General features: G+C 40.1%; 1 protein-coding gene across 1 annotated transcript in view; it reads right to left on the bottom strand.

Annotated features, from left to right (window-relative positions):
- Nucleotides 1-16,113, bottom strand: part of DYNC1H1 (dynein cytoplasmic 1 heavy chain 1) — a 46,438-nt gene that overhangs the window by 18,853 nt on the left and 11,472 nt on the right. The window contains exons 16-46 of the mRNA XM_087747717.1: nucleotides 15,746-15,985; nucleotides 15,056-15,211; nucleotides 14,576-14,689; nucleotides 13,837-13,947; nucleotides 13,547-13,756; nucleotides 13,006-13,152; nucleotides 12,614-12,780; nucleotides 11,726-11,899; nucleotides 10,818-10,983; nucleotides 10,551-10,739; nucleotides 10,273-10,467; nucleotides 9,270-9,552; nucleotides 8,896-8,996; nucleotides 8,147-8,306; nucleotides 7,607-7,850; nucleotides 7,242-7,425; nucleotides 6,542-6,754; nucleotides 6,126-6,364; nucleotides 5,859-6,015; nucleotides 5,220-5,447; nucleotides 4,748-4,978; nucleotides 4,477-4,617; nucleotides 3,975-4,208; nucleotides 3,195-3,401; nucleotides 2,978-3,099; nucleotides 2,435-2,600; nucleotides 2,034-2,197; nucleotides 1,622-1,751; nucleotides 716-849; nucleotides 336-450; nucleotides 51-212 (exon numbers count right to left, since the gene is read on the bottom strand). Of these exons, the coding sequence (XP_087603843.1) occupies nucleotides 51-212; nucleotides 336-450; nucleotides 716-849; nucleotides 1,622-1,751; nucleotides 2,034-2,197; nucleotides 2,435-2,600; nucleotides 2,978-3,099; nucleotides 3,195-3,401; nucleotides 3,975-4,208; nucleotides 4,477-4,617; nucleotides 4,748-4,978; nucleotides 5,220-5,447; nucleotides 5,859-6,015; nucleotides 6,126-6,364; nucleotides 6,542-6,754; nucleotides 7,242-7,425; nucleotides 7,607-7,850; nucleotides 8,147-8,306; nucleotides 8,896-8,996; nucleotides 9,270-9,552; nucleotides 10,273-10,467; nucleotides 10,551-10,739; nucleotides 10,818-10,983; nucleotides 11,726-11,899; nucleotides 12,614-12,780; nucleotides 13,006-13,152; nucleotides 13,547-13,756; nucleotides 13,837-13,947; nucleotides 14,576-14,689; nucleotides 15,056-15,211; nucleotides 15,746-15,985 (5,484 nt within the window). The remainder of the gene's footprint in view (nucleotides 1-50; nucleotides 213-335; nucleotides 451-715; nucleotides 850-1,621; nucleotides 1,752-2,033; nucleotides 2,198-2,434; nucleotides 2,601-2,977; nucleotides 3,100-3,194; nucleotides 3,402-3,974; nucleotides 4,209-4,476; nucleotides 4,618-4,747; nucleotides 4,979-5,219; nucleotides 5,448-5,858; nucleotides 6,016-6,125; nucleotides 6,365-6,541; nucleotides 6,755-7,241; nucleotides 7,426-7,606; nucleotides 7,851-8,146; nucleotides 8,307-8,895; nucleotides 8,997-9,269; nucleotides 9,553-10,272; nucleotides 10,468-10,550; nucleotides 10,740-10,817; nucleotides 10,984-11,725; nucleotides 11,900-12,613; nucleotides 12,781-13,005; nucleotides 13,153-13,546; nucleotides 13,757-13,836; nucleotides 13,948-14,575; nucleotides 14,690-15,055; nucleotides 15,212-15,745; nucleotides 15,986-16,113) is intronic.

Raw genomic sequence — 16,113 nt, 5'->3', positions numbered from 1 at the left:
GCTTATAGTTGTAAAAAGGTGCTTAACGTATATACTTAAAACCTTCTTACCTCTCCATTGGCTAAGAGAGTGTTCATTCTCTCCAGGAATCCAGAATCCAATACATTTGACTCATCCATTATAAAAGCTATTTTTTCATTTTTACAGCCAGAACGTCTCAATACTGTCCTAAGGTCTTCATCAAAATCTTCACCTGTATATTTTCTGTGAACCTAGTAACATTTAACATTGGTTATTAACATTTTGTTTTAGCTTTTAAGGGGATTTTTTAGGGGTCAATATTTAAGAAGAGTGAGCTTTGACTTAGTGTTTTTAAGTGAAACTAACATGCCAACCTTAATTTGGTAGACGCTCAAACCGTTCATCCAGGCAACAAATCTTGAGAGAGTTGTTTTCCCGGCTCCACTGACTCCAATCAGCAGCAAGTGGCCCTGTGGCTGACGGAAGATTCTGAAAAAGCACATAAGCAAGTATGTTTTGATCAAGTGTTATCAACTTACTGAAGCTTTTCCTTGAGCATCTAAACTTCAAGTTAGTATCAAAACTGACACATCTTTCCAGCTAGGATCCTGCTATCTGGAGGCCAGAAGTAGATAATCTACGGACAACAATGGGATCATGCTCCATTCTTAATTAGTCTGTACTCGGGCTACTCTATTTTAGAACAAGTCTCTAAATACTATTTATATGAGCAGCAACTCAAGTCTCCACTTACCGGTCAATTCTTAACACATGATCCAAGACTTCATTGAACAGAACAAGTGGTACATCAAGTTCTTCTTCGTAGAAGACTTTAAGCCTAGCTTTCACATAGTCTCTTAATTCTTCTTGATCCACTGGAATATAATCCTAAAAGAATCAGTCAATACAGTATAGAATTTAAGATTATGGGAATTTTGCTTAGGGATGAATTTATGAGTAAATGAAAGCAGAACTACTAGAATACTTAGAAGTAGCAATCCCCTACAAAAGCTAAAGAATGCTGTACTCATTTAACTTGCACAGGAACATGTCCACAGCTGAGTCCCACAGACAGTGGCATAGGGTTTAAACACTTATCTACTAATCCTGTCATAGGTTGAGCCTGTACTACCAGTCATTGAAGAGACTAGGAAGTAGCAGGACAAACTTACTCCCTCCTCACTCTCCCAATTTACTTTAAACAGCCTTTCCTAGGCATTTGCTATTGGTCACAGAGATGGGTAGCAGGCTAGATGGACTTGCGCCTTGGGCCAGTGGGCTTTCTACAGATCACCCAGCTGGATCACTTCAGATTGCAAGAAACAGTCCACCATTAAATTTACAATATCCACGTTGTTCAAGGGTCACTGCCTTATCCAAGAGATTCCATAACCACTAACGCAGCAACTTTCTGGGAGCATTATGCTGTTCTCAAGAAACATCATTTAATACTGCCTTTATCTACTGTGGTAGATCTTACAATAGTATCCCTGGCATAACAGCTCTTAACTTTGTGGTAGAGTTTACTGCAGGTAATCATAATAAGAACTTCCTAGAGATCAGTTTAACAAAATGATGGGCACTGACTATCATGTTAATACAGTCGTAAGAGTAGCATCACTCAGTTGCTCCCAAACTATTTAATTTTATTTATTTTTACCTTCGACAGCCAGTTGCTGTACAAGATAGGTCTGCTCATAGCTTTTTCTTTGTCAATATTGGGGAAGTGCTTCAGAGCAACCATATCAATGTTCTCATCAGTCCAGCGTCTCTCCTCATCTTCTACAAGTCTGGATAAAGAAAAAAGTCAGTGACTACAAATCCTCTGTAACGGGAGGATATAGTCACGTCACATGGCAGTGCTACCACTGAAGTATGTTTCTGCTTTGCATAGATACGACTCCCAGTAGTGTTAACTTAAAGCGAAGGGAAATATTCTCATTTGTATTCCAGCAATTTAACTTGAAGCACACTTCAGTTTGGTCTTTTAATAAAAGCTGGCAAGGAGTGGGGAAAATTCATCCTGCACCCTTTTTTTTTTTTTTGCCCCTCCTCTCATATTTATATTTTACCTGTCTTGGAAGAGACGTAAGGCTTCATGGGCCCAAATCCTGATAAGGCCTTCAACTGGTAAGGTTTCTAGGGGTCTTAATGCTTCGAATATACCTCTCACCCATCGAGTCATTTCACGAGGTGAATAGATGTAGTGTGGCTGTGTGTCTTGAGTGAATCTCTCCTAAAAATTCAAATATCATTAGTTACTTCATCCCAAAGTTACGCCATATTTTTACAGGTCTTGTGTTGCACCATATTACTTTGCTAGTGTCATTCAGTGGCTTTGAGCAGAACTCAAGTAATTAGTTGAGTTCTTGCACACATATTAACCATATGAAAATCAAACAACGCATGTTAAGTGATTCAGCATAAAAGGAAGACTTCTAATTAGAATCTGGGGTTGTATTCAACAAATTACCTGAGACATCGTGTAGAATTCTACCATAGCAGCAGTGAGAGGTTCTGCGTATGTGCGAAGTGATGGGATCAGCCTTAGCATTGCACGATTGAATGTTCCATATATCTGAGTAAGTGAAGCTGGTCCAGGATAGTCCACGTAAACCACAGGAACATGTCGTAAAAATCTGAAAGATTAGCATGTTACAGAGCCCAGAAGGTCAAATTACAGTCTGTACTATTTTCATTATCTTTTGCCAAAATTAAATAACTGCTTGATTCAAAATTAGCAGTAACTGCAGTTGGTTTGATTGCTCCTTAGTGACTCGGACCACAAAGTATTCTGAAGTATCCACAGCATTTTAGACAGGTTATTCAAGAAGCGTAACAATGAGTCAACTGGCTGGCTGTCAGGATAAGAACCAACTAGCAGTTAGTTCAAAAGCAAGGAACACAACTTCAGCACAGCTGGTGTTAAACAAGTGTATTAAGAACAGATTACATACAAAATGCTTCAATTTTGACCCCTATTCTGTTGTCATATAGAGTTTACCAGATACATTACCTATGTGAGAGAGGTTTTCTTCCAGGATCAGTAGGTGGATTACATGCACCAACAAACTGAATTCTCTCCAGTTTCACCCATGTCTGGTCTGATGTACGATAGAAGCCTCCATGTTCCACCATCTGGAAAAAAAATAAAAGTAAAATAAAATCAGTGGAACATTGCATTTCCCTGAAAATAACTGTTATTATATAGTTGATTACAAAGAAAAACAAACCTGTCTAATGAAGGATATGACTCTCTGTGTGCCATACTTATCCATATCTGGCAAGTTGATTTCATCACAGAACAGCACCAGCCACTTTCCTAACTGCACAGGAGCTAGCACCACTCCATTTGGTGTACGCCTGTACTCGCAGTAGTGATCAAAAGTTTTCAAGAGCAGTTCTGGAGTGGTAGCGCTAGAAAAGTTCAGTCCAACCACCTTAAAAAGACAATAGTGAAAAGAAATAGTTAAAATACACTAAAGCTTGAAAGAGAGCATATGAGTCCTGAAAACAGGTATGTTTGGCTTTCCACAGGGGAAGTACATATACCATCTATATTTCAGGTTACTGCCTGTATTCTGACTGTATACTGTTTGCTTCCCACTGTAGGTTCTCCGTTTACCATGCAGCAACACCTGCCCAACCCTGTACTTAGAACATCACAGCTTTGTATACCTGTTACTCCACCTAAATACACTGAAGGATGAGTGCTATTCTTAAACGTTACCACAGGTTCTTAAATACTAAATGGTGGAACGCTCCTGCATTACTGAAGCAGCAAAGGAAGGAAGCAGCTTTTAGCTTAAGGATCTTGAGACAGAAATTTAGATTCTGCTCAACGTAATTTTTACTTTTTGCTATGCATACACATGACTGACTGAGGTGGAGGCATCACTGAATTCTGGCTAGCAAATCATTTCCATGCTAAATCAAGACTGCTTTAATCTTTAAGGAGATTAGAGACTCGGTACTACTCTGTAATTCACGCACGCACACACACTCTTGTGTACCTCCATGTCAGGCAGAGCTCTGAGAGCACTGAAGAGGGTCATGGTCTTTCCAGAACCTGGCGGGCCACACAGTACTAGAGGTTTGTGTTCTGCCAGCCAAGTATACAGCAATGCTTCATGGCGAACAGTATCTAGGGTTGGTACGACTACATCAGGAGCTGCAACTTTGTGTGTCTCAACTTCAATCTGAGGAACCTTGGATTGCCACGGCACCCATTCACCTGTAATGGACACCTAGGAGCACAAAAACACGATCAGACAATTTAGAACAGGAATATAGCTCAACCTTAGTTAAAAGAGAATGTATTTTTTTTTTAAACCACAGAATAGTTTGCGGCATCAAATTTCATGTGTTTATTTAAACAGGCAGCTTGTTCACTGAACTGTGAAACTGTAAAATTTAAGATAGTCTGGCGTTTTATTTTCCAGTTGCATCTCCAAAATCTAAAGCAAGCTTCTAAGAACACAGAAGAGCAACACTTCCAGCATAAGAAAGGTTTACCTCATAGTCAATTATAGGTATGTTGGGTGCAGTTGGCAGTGGCACAGTGGTGATTCTCCTAATGTATTCTCCCAGTTCTGCTCTCATTTTCAAACGACTGTCTCCAGAAAGAGACCAGAGTATTGCATAGACCAGGTACCTCTGTAAGAAGCAGCAAAAGCAGCTATTGGCTTCAGAGTAATGGAACAAAACTTAATGACCAATAAATCAAATCTAGCTGCTATACTGACACGTCAAACACAGCAGTCACTTAGCAGCATATCGTATTTACCTGGATGTAACGCTCTAGTTGATCTATCTGCATTGGAAAGTCTGGATGGTTGGCGTTGTACTGGGCTACGTTGCGGCAAGCTTGATGCAACATGGAGAACAGAGAACCAAGACAGCGCAAGCGGGTGAGATCCATAATATGCTCCAACTTGAAAGCATGTTCAAGTGCTTTAGTTACCAGGCCGTTAGATGTGAAATATGGCTGCATTATTGTTGCAGCATCTCTCTGAATCTGTTGGGGGAGACAAACATTGCTCAAAGTACTTGCTTCTCATTTGACTACCAGGCAGCAGGAAATAACTTTTTTTAAGGTTTGAAATGCTTCATATTTTAATATTCTTTAAAAAACAGAAAAAAGATGAAAGGGGAAGTCAGCTTTTCTATGATAGGCTGTCATAAATTCTAAGTACACCATACTACTTGTGATAGAAGTGTTCTTACTACATTACCGCATAATGTAATCTAAGTTATACCTGCAACATTGGGGATGCTGCTTCTTCACCTTCATCTTCTTTGCCCTTTCGCCTTCGCTGAGCTTCCTCCTCACCTTCATCCAGAGGAATGCTTCTTAGTCTGGCCAGGAAGTTATTGAATATCATGTCTGTACTGAGAACATCCTCACTGAACCAGACCATGCCACACCTTGACACAGTAGCCAAAGTGGCATATTTCAGATCCTGTACCTCAAACATGATACGCACCTAGAGTAGAAATTTAAAACAAGAGTTTGAAGTAAAAACAATCAACCAACCAAAAGCAAAACAAAACAAAAAACTTCCTCCCAAAAAACAGAGACCTTTTAAAAGTAAGTTAATTTGTATTTAGCCTCTGAATTATCAACAGCAGCATTAAACTATCCTAAGATAAGTTCATCATTATTGACTGTTACCCTGGACTTTCATATAATCCACAAAGTTTGTCTTACACAGTCAGAATAAGTATAATGTGAAATGTTTGTTTCCACAAAAGCTCCTAACTCCAGCAAACCACTACCTGAGATGAGTATTACTCTGCTTGTGATGAGAAAGAGGGACAGCACTAGTATGGATTAAGGTAAAACCAACAAGTTTATAGGACAGCACGTAAACGTCATGTAAAAAAGGTAACATTACATTTGGTGGAAGGCTGAGACGTTCTCCATTTGGCAGAGTCAGTAGTTTGTTGTCATCCAAAACAGAGTTCAAGTTCTCAACCCATTCAGGGTCTACATCACCATCAAAGATAATCCACTGACGTTTCTGCAGTTCACCTCTCACATTGTCTATGATTCTACATTAAAGGAAATATTTATTGCAGTAGAGAACAAAGACTCAGTAAGGCCAGATTATCCATGGTACAAGTGTACTGGCCATTTTTCATTTGTGCTAATAAAGACTCACTTTCTCAGGACATGTGTAAACAAGCCATCTGTCCATTCTCTGGTGTTTGGATCCAAAGTACCATAGAGGTGATCTTTACTGATTGCTTTTGGATCTATAATATGAGCAACCCCTTCCACACCCTCCAGCCGTTCGAGGGCTTTTAGAAGTACTCTCCAAGCCATGCTCTTTCCACTTCCGGATGGACCGACCATCATCAATCCATGATTTATCTGTGTAATCTGATACAGCTGAAGAACCTGTGACAGAAGAAATGATGTACCAATTAAGACTTAACTTCAGTAGTCAATCTAAGCTTCTATGTATGGCTCGCTTAAGACAAGAAAAATGAAAAAGCTTTCCACCTTTCATAATAAAAAAGGAAGTTTAGTCTTAGACACAAACTTCAATTTCACATTTTCAGTTTTATATTTTACCTTTTCAACCCACATGCCACCAACTTCTTCTCCATCCCCATAGGTGAGGTACATTTCCTGACACACTTTCTTAAGCTCCTCTCGCAAGGCTGTCATCTCCCCACGATGATACTGTACTCCAGGGAATACATCAGAAAGGAGACTGAACAGCAATGGAATGTCTTCTGCAACCAGTTTTGGTACCATAGTTTCACATACACTTTGGATCAGGATCTGCAGAGAGAGTCACGTTTTGGTTAAGATTTTTTGTTAAGTTTGCTTTACCAAATGTGTTTGATAAGGAATACTTCGCTAAATACTTTATCAATAAAGCACCAGACCAGGGTGGTCTTGGTAAAAACCACCACTGATGGTGTTTCAACTTTGAAAGTACACAATGAATTCCTATTGATTTTCAGTTTACACAACTGTAGTTTCTTATGCCTCTTCCCTATGCTTTTGGTATTAACTGCTGAGGAACTGAGCAGCAATAAGCATTAGGAATGCACCACCTCCTAAGAAGTAGTCTTTCACTACGATTCAGGGACTCCGAAGACATGTTTAACTTGGTGCTTCTAAGCTATCAAATTACCACCTTTTGTAACTAACATTACTTTGTTTGCACGGCTTAACACTAAAAGGTAAACACTGCAGGGTTATTTGCTTTGTTTCGTGTGCATCCTGTACTTTATCACAGAAGTAAAGAGTTCACACACATTACCTCTTGTTCCGGTAAGTTCTCAGCAATTTCTCCCTCATCAACAACTTCACCACGCTCTTCCTTCTCCCGCTTTATCTTCTGAATCCTCTCCCTCTTCACATTACCTGCACTAACCAGCACACTCTTCAGTGCTCTCAAGCCAAAGTCATAGTGACTTTGGGAGGACAGCTGTTCATCACAAAGCCTAAGAAGCAAAAGAGACAAAATACAATTTGATTCTCAATAGGGACCAACACAACACTCAGTAAATGTCATTGTTTACTTGAAATGATTGCTGTACAACATGCTTATTGAGTTGCAAAGAACATTATAGCTTTGAACAATAAGCTCTATTTTTACTGATTGAAGCCAAACTCGTTACTCACTTGAAGAATGGCACTATCTTATTGGCAAGCACTTCAGCTGTACGGAAACCTTGGGAGTACAACATGACCTGGGCAATCAACTGACGGTCTGGTTTTGTCATTGCCAAGCTACGGAACAACTTCTTCAAATTGTCAGGCAGATTTGATCTGCCTGCATAGCCAGGATTCATGGTGATGAAGATAGCCATGTCAGGGCTCACTTTGACTTGTTTGTTCAGCAGCTCACAAGTAATAGGTGTTGCAGCTGCAAAGAGAGGGCACTTAGTTACACCTGAGTCAGTGATCAATCACCCTGAGAACAGAATCCATACTTTACTCTATTTTAGTTTCCTACAGTAATGGCCAGCAAGTCCTCTAGTACTGCAACTCAAATACTCAACTAAAAATTTCTACCAGATGAAAGTTACTTCAAGTTTTTAAGCTTTGATAGAAAGTGGCTTCATCCTTGGATTGTTTGGGAGAAACATAACTGAGCAACAAAACAGCACGAAGGACATTAGAGATGCTGTACAACACTATTAGGAATGAATGATTACATACTCTTGTCATAGTTGGGGTTGGAGTGCTCTCGCAAGGCTTCCTGGATGCACTGAACTTGCTGTGAAACGGCAGACAGCATACGCTCCTCCAGTCTGTTGAACTCATCAAAGCAGCCCCATGCACCCACTTGGCAAAGTCCCACAAAGATGCGTCCCATTGCCTGCACGTAGAGAGGAAAATTCACTGAAGTTGCATGATCATTCTTGCCTATGCACAGGCTAAGGGAGCAGAGAAGAGCACTTTATACAATGCATCCAAGGCAGGAAGGAGCTGTATTTATATGTATGTTACCACCTTTGTAGTACTCTAAGAGTTGTAAAAGGGTTCTGACTTTCAGATGTTCACTGCTTCACAGAATCATAGAAGATGACCACAGCTTCCTATTGCTACATACTGTACTGCAGTGTATTCACAAAACAGTCAAGGTAAGTCCACTGCACGATGTTTTGTTTGCTGATACCATTAATACCAGGTGCAGTTCCCTGCACTTCTTCTTCCTTTCCCTCCATTTGCTGCTATAGAACTACCCATTCTAAAAAAAATAGAACCCCTCCCCCAGCAATCTTCTCCCCCACTTTTGCTTTAGGTATCTTTTGTTACAGAGCACCTATATGACCCACAGATATCGGCTCAGTTAAGACTTATAGATAATCATCTTGAAAATAAACACTGATACCTGTTTCAGAGTTCTGAAGAGACTCGTATTGCTTGTTAGCAAAGACTACATTTTTTTTAATCAAACAGCTTACCTGGAAGTCAAATGTTTCATCACAGTTGAAAACCAACACAAAGCGGCCAAGCTGATGTCCGAGAGCTTTAACAGATTCCGTTTTACCAGTACCAGCAGGACCTATTTTTGAAGTGGGACAGACATGTTTTAGTGTTTATCATCTGAGGTACCACTGCCTACTCATGTAATCTGCCAGCAGGCTGATTCTGATGGTCCCTGACAAGAGGGTTCAGTGAAACCTAAACGGTTACAACTTCCCCCAGAAGACTGTTTTGTTCTTCAGTATCTTAAGTTATAAGTGTTCTACATGTTTTACATTAAAGCTATCTATTAGAGAGGTTAAGAGTTTATATACTTGCCTCAAGTTTTTATTGTACTTCAGTACAAACTTACCAAATGGTGATCCTCCAAGTCTTGCCTCCAGGGCTTGTGTCATTGTCAGGTAACAGCGGTCAGTAAGAGGAGTCTGTACTAGTTTATCCTGAACACCAAGGTACTCAAAACCATAGTTGAATTTGGCATTTGCCATCTGAATGGAGAGCTGTTGCAACACATCTGTCTGCTTCGGGTCAAAGTAGAACCGCATTTGGCTGAGCCACTCAAAGGATTTGGAGTTGTCAATCTTGCTTTTGATCAGTGATCTTGTAACATCTCTCTGGTGCACCAACTCGGTGATCTGGAGAATAAAGTAACTCCTTAGACCACAGCAATTCAAGCCATTGCTAATGAAGCCAGGAATCCTCCAGCTTTTCAGATTAGCATTTTGGTAAATGTGATGGTAAATTACCATCACTTAGAAATCATGACCTACCAACAGTCTCTGCCTTAAAATCTGTTGCTACAAAGACAACACTAACAACGTTGGCTGCTCTTTTTAAGGACTTCCCTAGCTTTCAGCAAAGCACTCTGGTCCAGTTAGTCTGTTAATCCATTACACTACTGAACTAGATATTTTACTTGCCAGAAACAATGAAGACAAGTACTCTTAAAACAGACCAGATATTTCCCTCTAAAAATGTATCGAAATAACCCAGGACAATTTTAACTTTTTCCCCCCCTCTCAATCCCTATCTACAAACAAAAGCATATATTAATTACAATAATAAGCAGCTTAATGAGATATTTTACTTTTGAATAAAGAAATCAGTAACTTCCATATTTGGAAGAGCTAGTTTGAAGATCAGTTCAGTGAGCTAGTCTATAATATGTTATCATGCATTAAGCTGACTAGAGTGAAAAACTACCACCACCTACAGGATCAGGGCTTGATGCAGTTGCTTAAATCACATAAAACTTTTTCCTAGAGGTAAAATAAGTCTTAGGCTAATCAGTCTTTTCCTTAAACTTTTAAAAATCCTCATCTGGGAACCTGGAAGAGGGATGGATTTTTACTTACCAAGTGCTCCAGTTTCCTTCTGCGAAGAGGTGGCTGCTCCATCAGCACAGAGTCTGCCAGGACATTGAGTGTGACCTCAACATTAGCTAGCACAGACTGGAGAGGACTGTTGTCTCCAACTCCACCCATACCATTGAGGGCTGACTCAACATTCTCAGACCATGCAATCTGGGCTGACAGGACAACAAGCTGAGCCTGTGTAACAAAAATCCTCATCAGATAGTTTTCCTCACTGAAGTAACCAAGCTGCAGTATGCTTAAACGTTCCGTATTGATACCTGGTATTTGTCAATCCAAGAAATGTAGACTGCTGGATCAATTGAAGTTGCTTTTCCAAAGATTTCTACTTCAGTAACAGATTCTGCAAGCAGTTTAGCAAGGGTCACTCTCATTTCTTTTTCAACAAGAGTGAGCCACTCATTGATCTTGGGATGTTCTGTGATGGAGACGGGTGTTTTGAACAGCACCTGCAAGAATTAGGTTTAAATCAGCCCACATTCACTTTTTTTCAGAATTTTATTTAAAAACACACACTGCAGCTATACCTCCTCTCCTTCACGTGAGGATATCCCAAGGACCACAGAATTATCTTCATTGAGAATAATGCTAGAAACGCCAGCAAACATCTTCTTGAAGTGTTTCTGCAGCTTAGCAACATTTTTGCTGTTTCCAATGATTTCAAGCAAGTCTTCATCACCAACAAAATAAAACCTAATAATTACATAAAATTAGATCATAAAATCTCAGAACTCCAACTATCACTTTTAATTTATTTATGCTTCATAGATGACCACTATACGGGAGTAATTGACACTTATTTCCCCAACACTGCAAGAGTGCACAAACCATAAATTTGCTAGACGTTATACTTCAGTTCTAAGATTAAGTCTCAGTTCATGTGGTCTGTACCATACAAAAGTGTATACGTGCTCCATACCGTGAATCATTTTCTTTACCTATCCATCCCTGAAATACTCACAGTAGAGCCTGGGATTGAGTTAAGTCTATTAGGCAGGGAGAACTCCCACTCAGTACCTCCCTCACCCTTACTCTCTCATGCTAAGGGACAAACTAGTTGAGGACTACAGGTAAGTCAGAACCAATGACTTCAATACTGGACTGTGACAGTTTAGACACTGTCCTTCAATCAAATGCCAGAATTAAGCAGTTCCAAATAGAACCTGTAAATTTACAGAAATCAGCTGCAATGGTTCCTTAAGCAATATCTGAATCCTACAATGAGCCACAGATGAGCAAGTAAGAGAAGTTTTAGTCCCACTTCCTGAGAATTAGCTATAACTGAATTCTGTATTTAGACAATACAGATTTAAATGGTCATAACATATATACGCAACACAAAAATCGGCAGAGGCTTTACAGAACAGTACACCCCTTCCTGCACAGAAACATCAAATTACTTTACTTCAAGAGTCAACTAAAGTCAATGTCTTACCGGGGGAAAGAGGACCTCTCCCTTTCCAAGTATTCTCCCAGTGCCTTCTGTATCTTCCCAAGCAAGTCTGCCAGTCTCTCTAATGACCTCTGCACACCTTGAATGTTAAGAACATCCATCACAAGTGGAGATTTGGACACCTTTTTCATGAGTGCCAAAAATTCAGTGCTGATGCTGCAAGTAAAATAACACAGTACGTTAGTGCAAACTCAGTAACCACAGGCCTGCAGAACACCAGAGTTATTTGTCTCTAAAAGAGCACTACCTCTCTAATTGTTGCGGCTGCCCTAGGGAACACAGGGCTAAATTCCCCAAACAGCTCTTCACCTACCTCAAGTCCACAACAACAAAATCTAACTTCTTTGCAATGTTCCATCTATCAATTCCACTGCTGAAGGTCTACTTCTCTTCATTTCCTGAAGAGATGCATAAATCTGATTCTTCGATCTGACTGGATATGTGTGGAATGATTAAGGATGACCAGAGCAACTTAAAGCAGAGGAAGAAATGACATCTGAAGGGTGAGACTAAAGGCTGCGGCAACAGAAATCAGCCTGCTTGTTGCAGCCACAATGCCAGAAAAATCCTTGAGGTAGCTGACTGGAGCTAGCAAGAAAAACCATCTGAATCCAAATCATCATCTAAAAATTGTACATCAGTCTTCTTACTATAAACCTTTTTCTGTCATAGCTGTCTACATGCACCTCTTGCCATGTTTGTTTGCTTGATGAACTTATGTCTACAGCAGGGCTGTAATCAGCTGGACCAGGTAAGAATACAGTTAGTATTTCAACTCAGAGAGTGCTACACTGAAGTCATAAAGTTGCAGGCCTGTCCACATAGTGCCCCAAGGGAGGCAAGAAAGGAACAAACCAATTAAAGAGTTACCTCTGGAACCGCTGGGTTTCCACAGGCAGCAAATGCTTGATGTCTGCGCTACCAGTGAAGATACCCTCCAGGTAGACCCATCGCCTTTGGACATCTATCCAGACATCAAAGAGTGCCATGATACGGTTCAGCTTATCTTCCCAGCTAAGGGCATCTTCCTCAAACACCTAAAGTTTAAACGCTGCATTAATATTCATTTTAATAGTATCAGGAGTCTGACTGCTAATAATTGTTAGTGGAAACAGTTGTTTGAGAGTTACAAAGTATGCATATGCAATTAACTGTCTGTCAACTTAAACAGTGAATATAGTCCCTGCTGGCAAATATATAGACTAATCAAGAGGGGAAGGCAGAATGTAATGAAGATTTTTTAGCTTTGTTCTCCATTTTACCTTGTAGTATGGCGATAGCTTCATAGCGGACACGCTGTTAATGTGCTCTTTTACTTTGTTGAAAAGGTCATCCCATCCACGAATCAAACGACATTTGTTCTGGTAATTGACCAAGTCCAGTTCGTAAGTGTTCCACACTTCTCTTATCTGAAGAAAAAAAATGTTTAAGATATGACATCAATCATTTCTGCTCCAACATAGCTACAAAGTAGAAATGTATTACAGTAATCAGATTTCACTTTTTTTTACCCAAGGATTCTGGGTTTATGCTTACGCTTTTGTTAAAAATATTGAGAATATGATGCAGTTAGGTGAAACTTAAATAAGGCAGAGTCTTTGCAGTCATTATCAAGGACCGTTTTTTCCAAATAATGCAAGTTTCATCAGAGGAAGCTTACATAGTTTTAAGCTATACCCCAAACAGTGTTTTCCATGGAGTCTCAGCAGCTTAGATTGACAAGTTTACTACACAAGTATCAGCCACCCAACAGCAAGCCTTTGATTTGCTATTATGCGCATACATACAAGAGCTGATACTAGCCTGTTTCAAGAACTCTTCCAAAGCCATCTCTCCCTGAGCCACGAGCAGCACATCTTTGACAATTGCTTCATTTCTCTGTAAATCGACATCCCAGATCTGACCCAGGGTCAATTCCGAGACAACCCAGTTAACGTGAAGCCTTTTCATCAGCTGTTTCCAGTGACGATCTTTAAGCGCCTCGGATTTCAGTTCAATAACTAACATGTTTATCTACAGAAGACAAGAAAGCAGGTTACATCCTTGAACTTGAACTATAAAATAAATGCATTTTAGAAATGAGCGTAACTTACCTTCATGTAGCCCTTCAGAAGTCTCTGAACATACTCATAGGAGGCATACTGTCGCAAGCGGGCAGGGAAGTTTTTGAGTTGGTTCAGCAGACCATCTAAGTTTTGTCGAAGCTGTCAATAACATAAAAGCAATGAAATCGTTCTCTGCCAGTGCTGTGCACATAGTTGCACGAGTTTAAAGTTGTCTATATATTTTTACAGAAACCTCTCACTAATGAGATACTATCGACAGTACAGCTCTTCTAGTGGTATACATATTTGCACAAGATATGGTTACTCTATAGCTGGGAATGTAACCTTATTGGTCTGATTAAGATCTATGACATAGTATTGTCACAGGCAGTTTATAGCTTAGAGCTCCTACCGCTCTCTACCTCCTGAGCATTGAACAAAAACTGATGCTGTTCATCCAACGATATAATGAAGTTTCCCAAACGAGGTCCAACAGCCTATTTAAAAACAGCACAGTTTCTTCTCTGTAGATGCAGTCTAATTTCAATTTCAAAACTACTGGAAATGCATACATCCCCTGCAAAACTACCTGAGTTGAGACAAACCCTGTGAGTTTTCTTTAGCTTAGCATGAGAAGAAACATGCTCACAAGACACTGGAAAAGGTACCCAAACACTGAAAACGATCTGGAACGTGACAATTGAGCATGTCTATCTCAGGAGGTCTAATTCCTAATTTGCATATGCTTGCGGTAGTCACATTGTTTATGTATACAGAAGTGAAGTACCTTGCGAGGCTGTACTGAAACCCAGGGTTGTTCTTTCATTTGATCAATCTGTTCCCAGACCTTAGAGAGTTCAGACCAGACGCCTTTGAGATCCTGCAGCTCTTCAAGGGCTACCTATAGTAAAGAATGTATCAAACATTAGCAGTTATTCCTAATTTCTTCAAAGTCATTAGCGTGAGGGAGTTAAACAGAATGCTTTTAACGTGTCAAAAACTTTCAGAGAGCTTGCCAATTCAACAGAACTGCAATAGCAAGTGACCCAGATGAGATTTTTGCATCTCAGGCCACGTAATAGCTTCACGAGAATAAGACACTCAAGGAAGAGATCACAATCTCTTAAGGCTAGAACTGAACGAGTGTGGAGACTGTGTCTTGACACTAGTACGTTACAGGCTACAAGTCACTCTCTTAAGGGAGAGAGAGATGCAATGGTAACACTTTTATCTGAAACTGACAAGAAGTTGTGTGAGCAGGTTGTACCTGGACACGCTCTTCACTGCCACTGAGTAGTCCTGTATCTGTTAGTTCCAGAGCCTCCTTGGCCTTCGCACACTTCTCACGATCATCCTTCAGCCTACCGAATTTTCCTTCGTAAATGGTAAGAGCTTGAAGAGCCTCTTCTGGACGCAGGTTTCCCTAAAGTTTGCAAGGGATACTTTAATCCAAAAAATCCTACAATCAAGTTGAAGCCAAGTTAAAAGCAAGGACTAAATACTAAATGTTGGTTTGTCTCATTATTTTTCCATTTCCAGTTTGCTGACAATAAGGCTACATACTAATCCAGAATAAGTCTCACTCCACTTCTACATGCAGTTTTTGGCTTTACTAAATATCACTTCAGAGGAAGAAAAAAAACACAGGGCAAAAAAGCAGCTTGCTTCTGAATCCTCCTACATGCATGCCTCCGACATATCCCTTGTTTCAACCAAAGCTCTGTTAGTAAATGAAGTTGTCTTGCTTTTTGCACCTAACAGAGGCCTATGTTTTAAGGGTAAATTTATCTCTGCCCCCCCCCCCCGAATCTGCACATTGGCAAGTTATTACAGAACCCTCAAAGACGTTACCATCATCTAAAATGAAAAACTGCAAAAAGGCATAAACTGCCTACTTCTTATTGAATGCAGAGAATCTACCTCATTTGCTGAATAAGTATTAATCATTGCTACTTACTGTTACAGGCTTTGTTTTCTCCCAGTCTGTTAGCAAGTCAGTTGTTCGGCTCTCCACTGCACGATCCTCTTGAACTATCTTCATCTGCAAATTTGCTACTTGTTGTTGAATGGCAGAATCCTTTCTACGCATGATGTCATTAAAGGCACCCCATTCTCCTTCAATGTTGTCAATGTACAGCCAAGAGGATGGAAACTGGAACCTCTGTTTCTCAAGCAAGCGCTGACCATTGCGATACAGCTACAAGAGACGGTGGTTATAAATTAAAAAGACAACGCTAACTTAAGTTGCAAGGCTAAATACTCAACATACTTTAACAAGCGCTCACAGGATTCCTCAGGGTATGAAGTTCAAGTTTGTTCTTAAGT

Source organism: Nipponia nippon, unplaced genomic scaffold (genome assembly GCF_047370975.1).
Source record: "Nipponia nippon isolate SJK-2023a ecotype South Korea unplaced genomic scaffold, ASM4737097v1 scaffold_11, whole genome shotgun sequence".
NCBI classification, from domain to species: domain Eukaryota; kingdom Metazoa; phylum Chordata; class Aves; order Pelecaniformes; family Threskiornithidae; genus Nipponia; species Nipponia nippon.
Note: the sequence above shows the minus strand (reverse complement) of the source record. Positions and strands in the feature narration are given on the sequence as shown.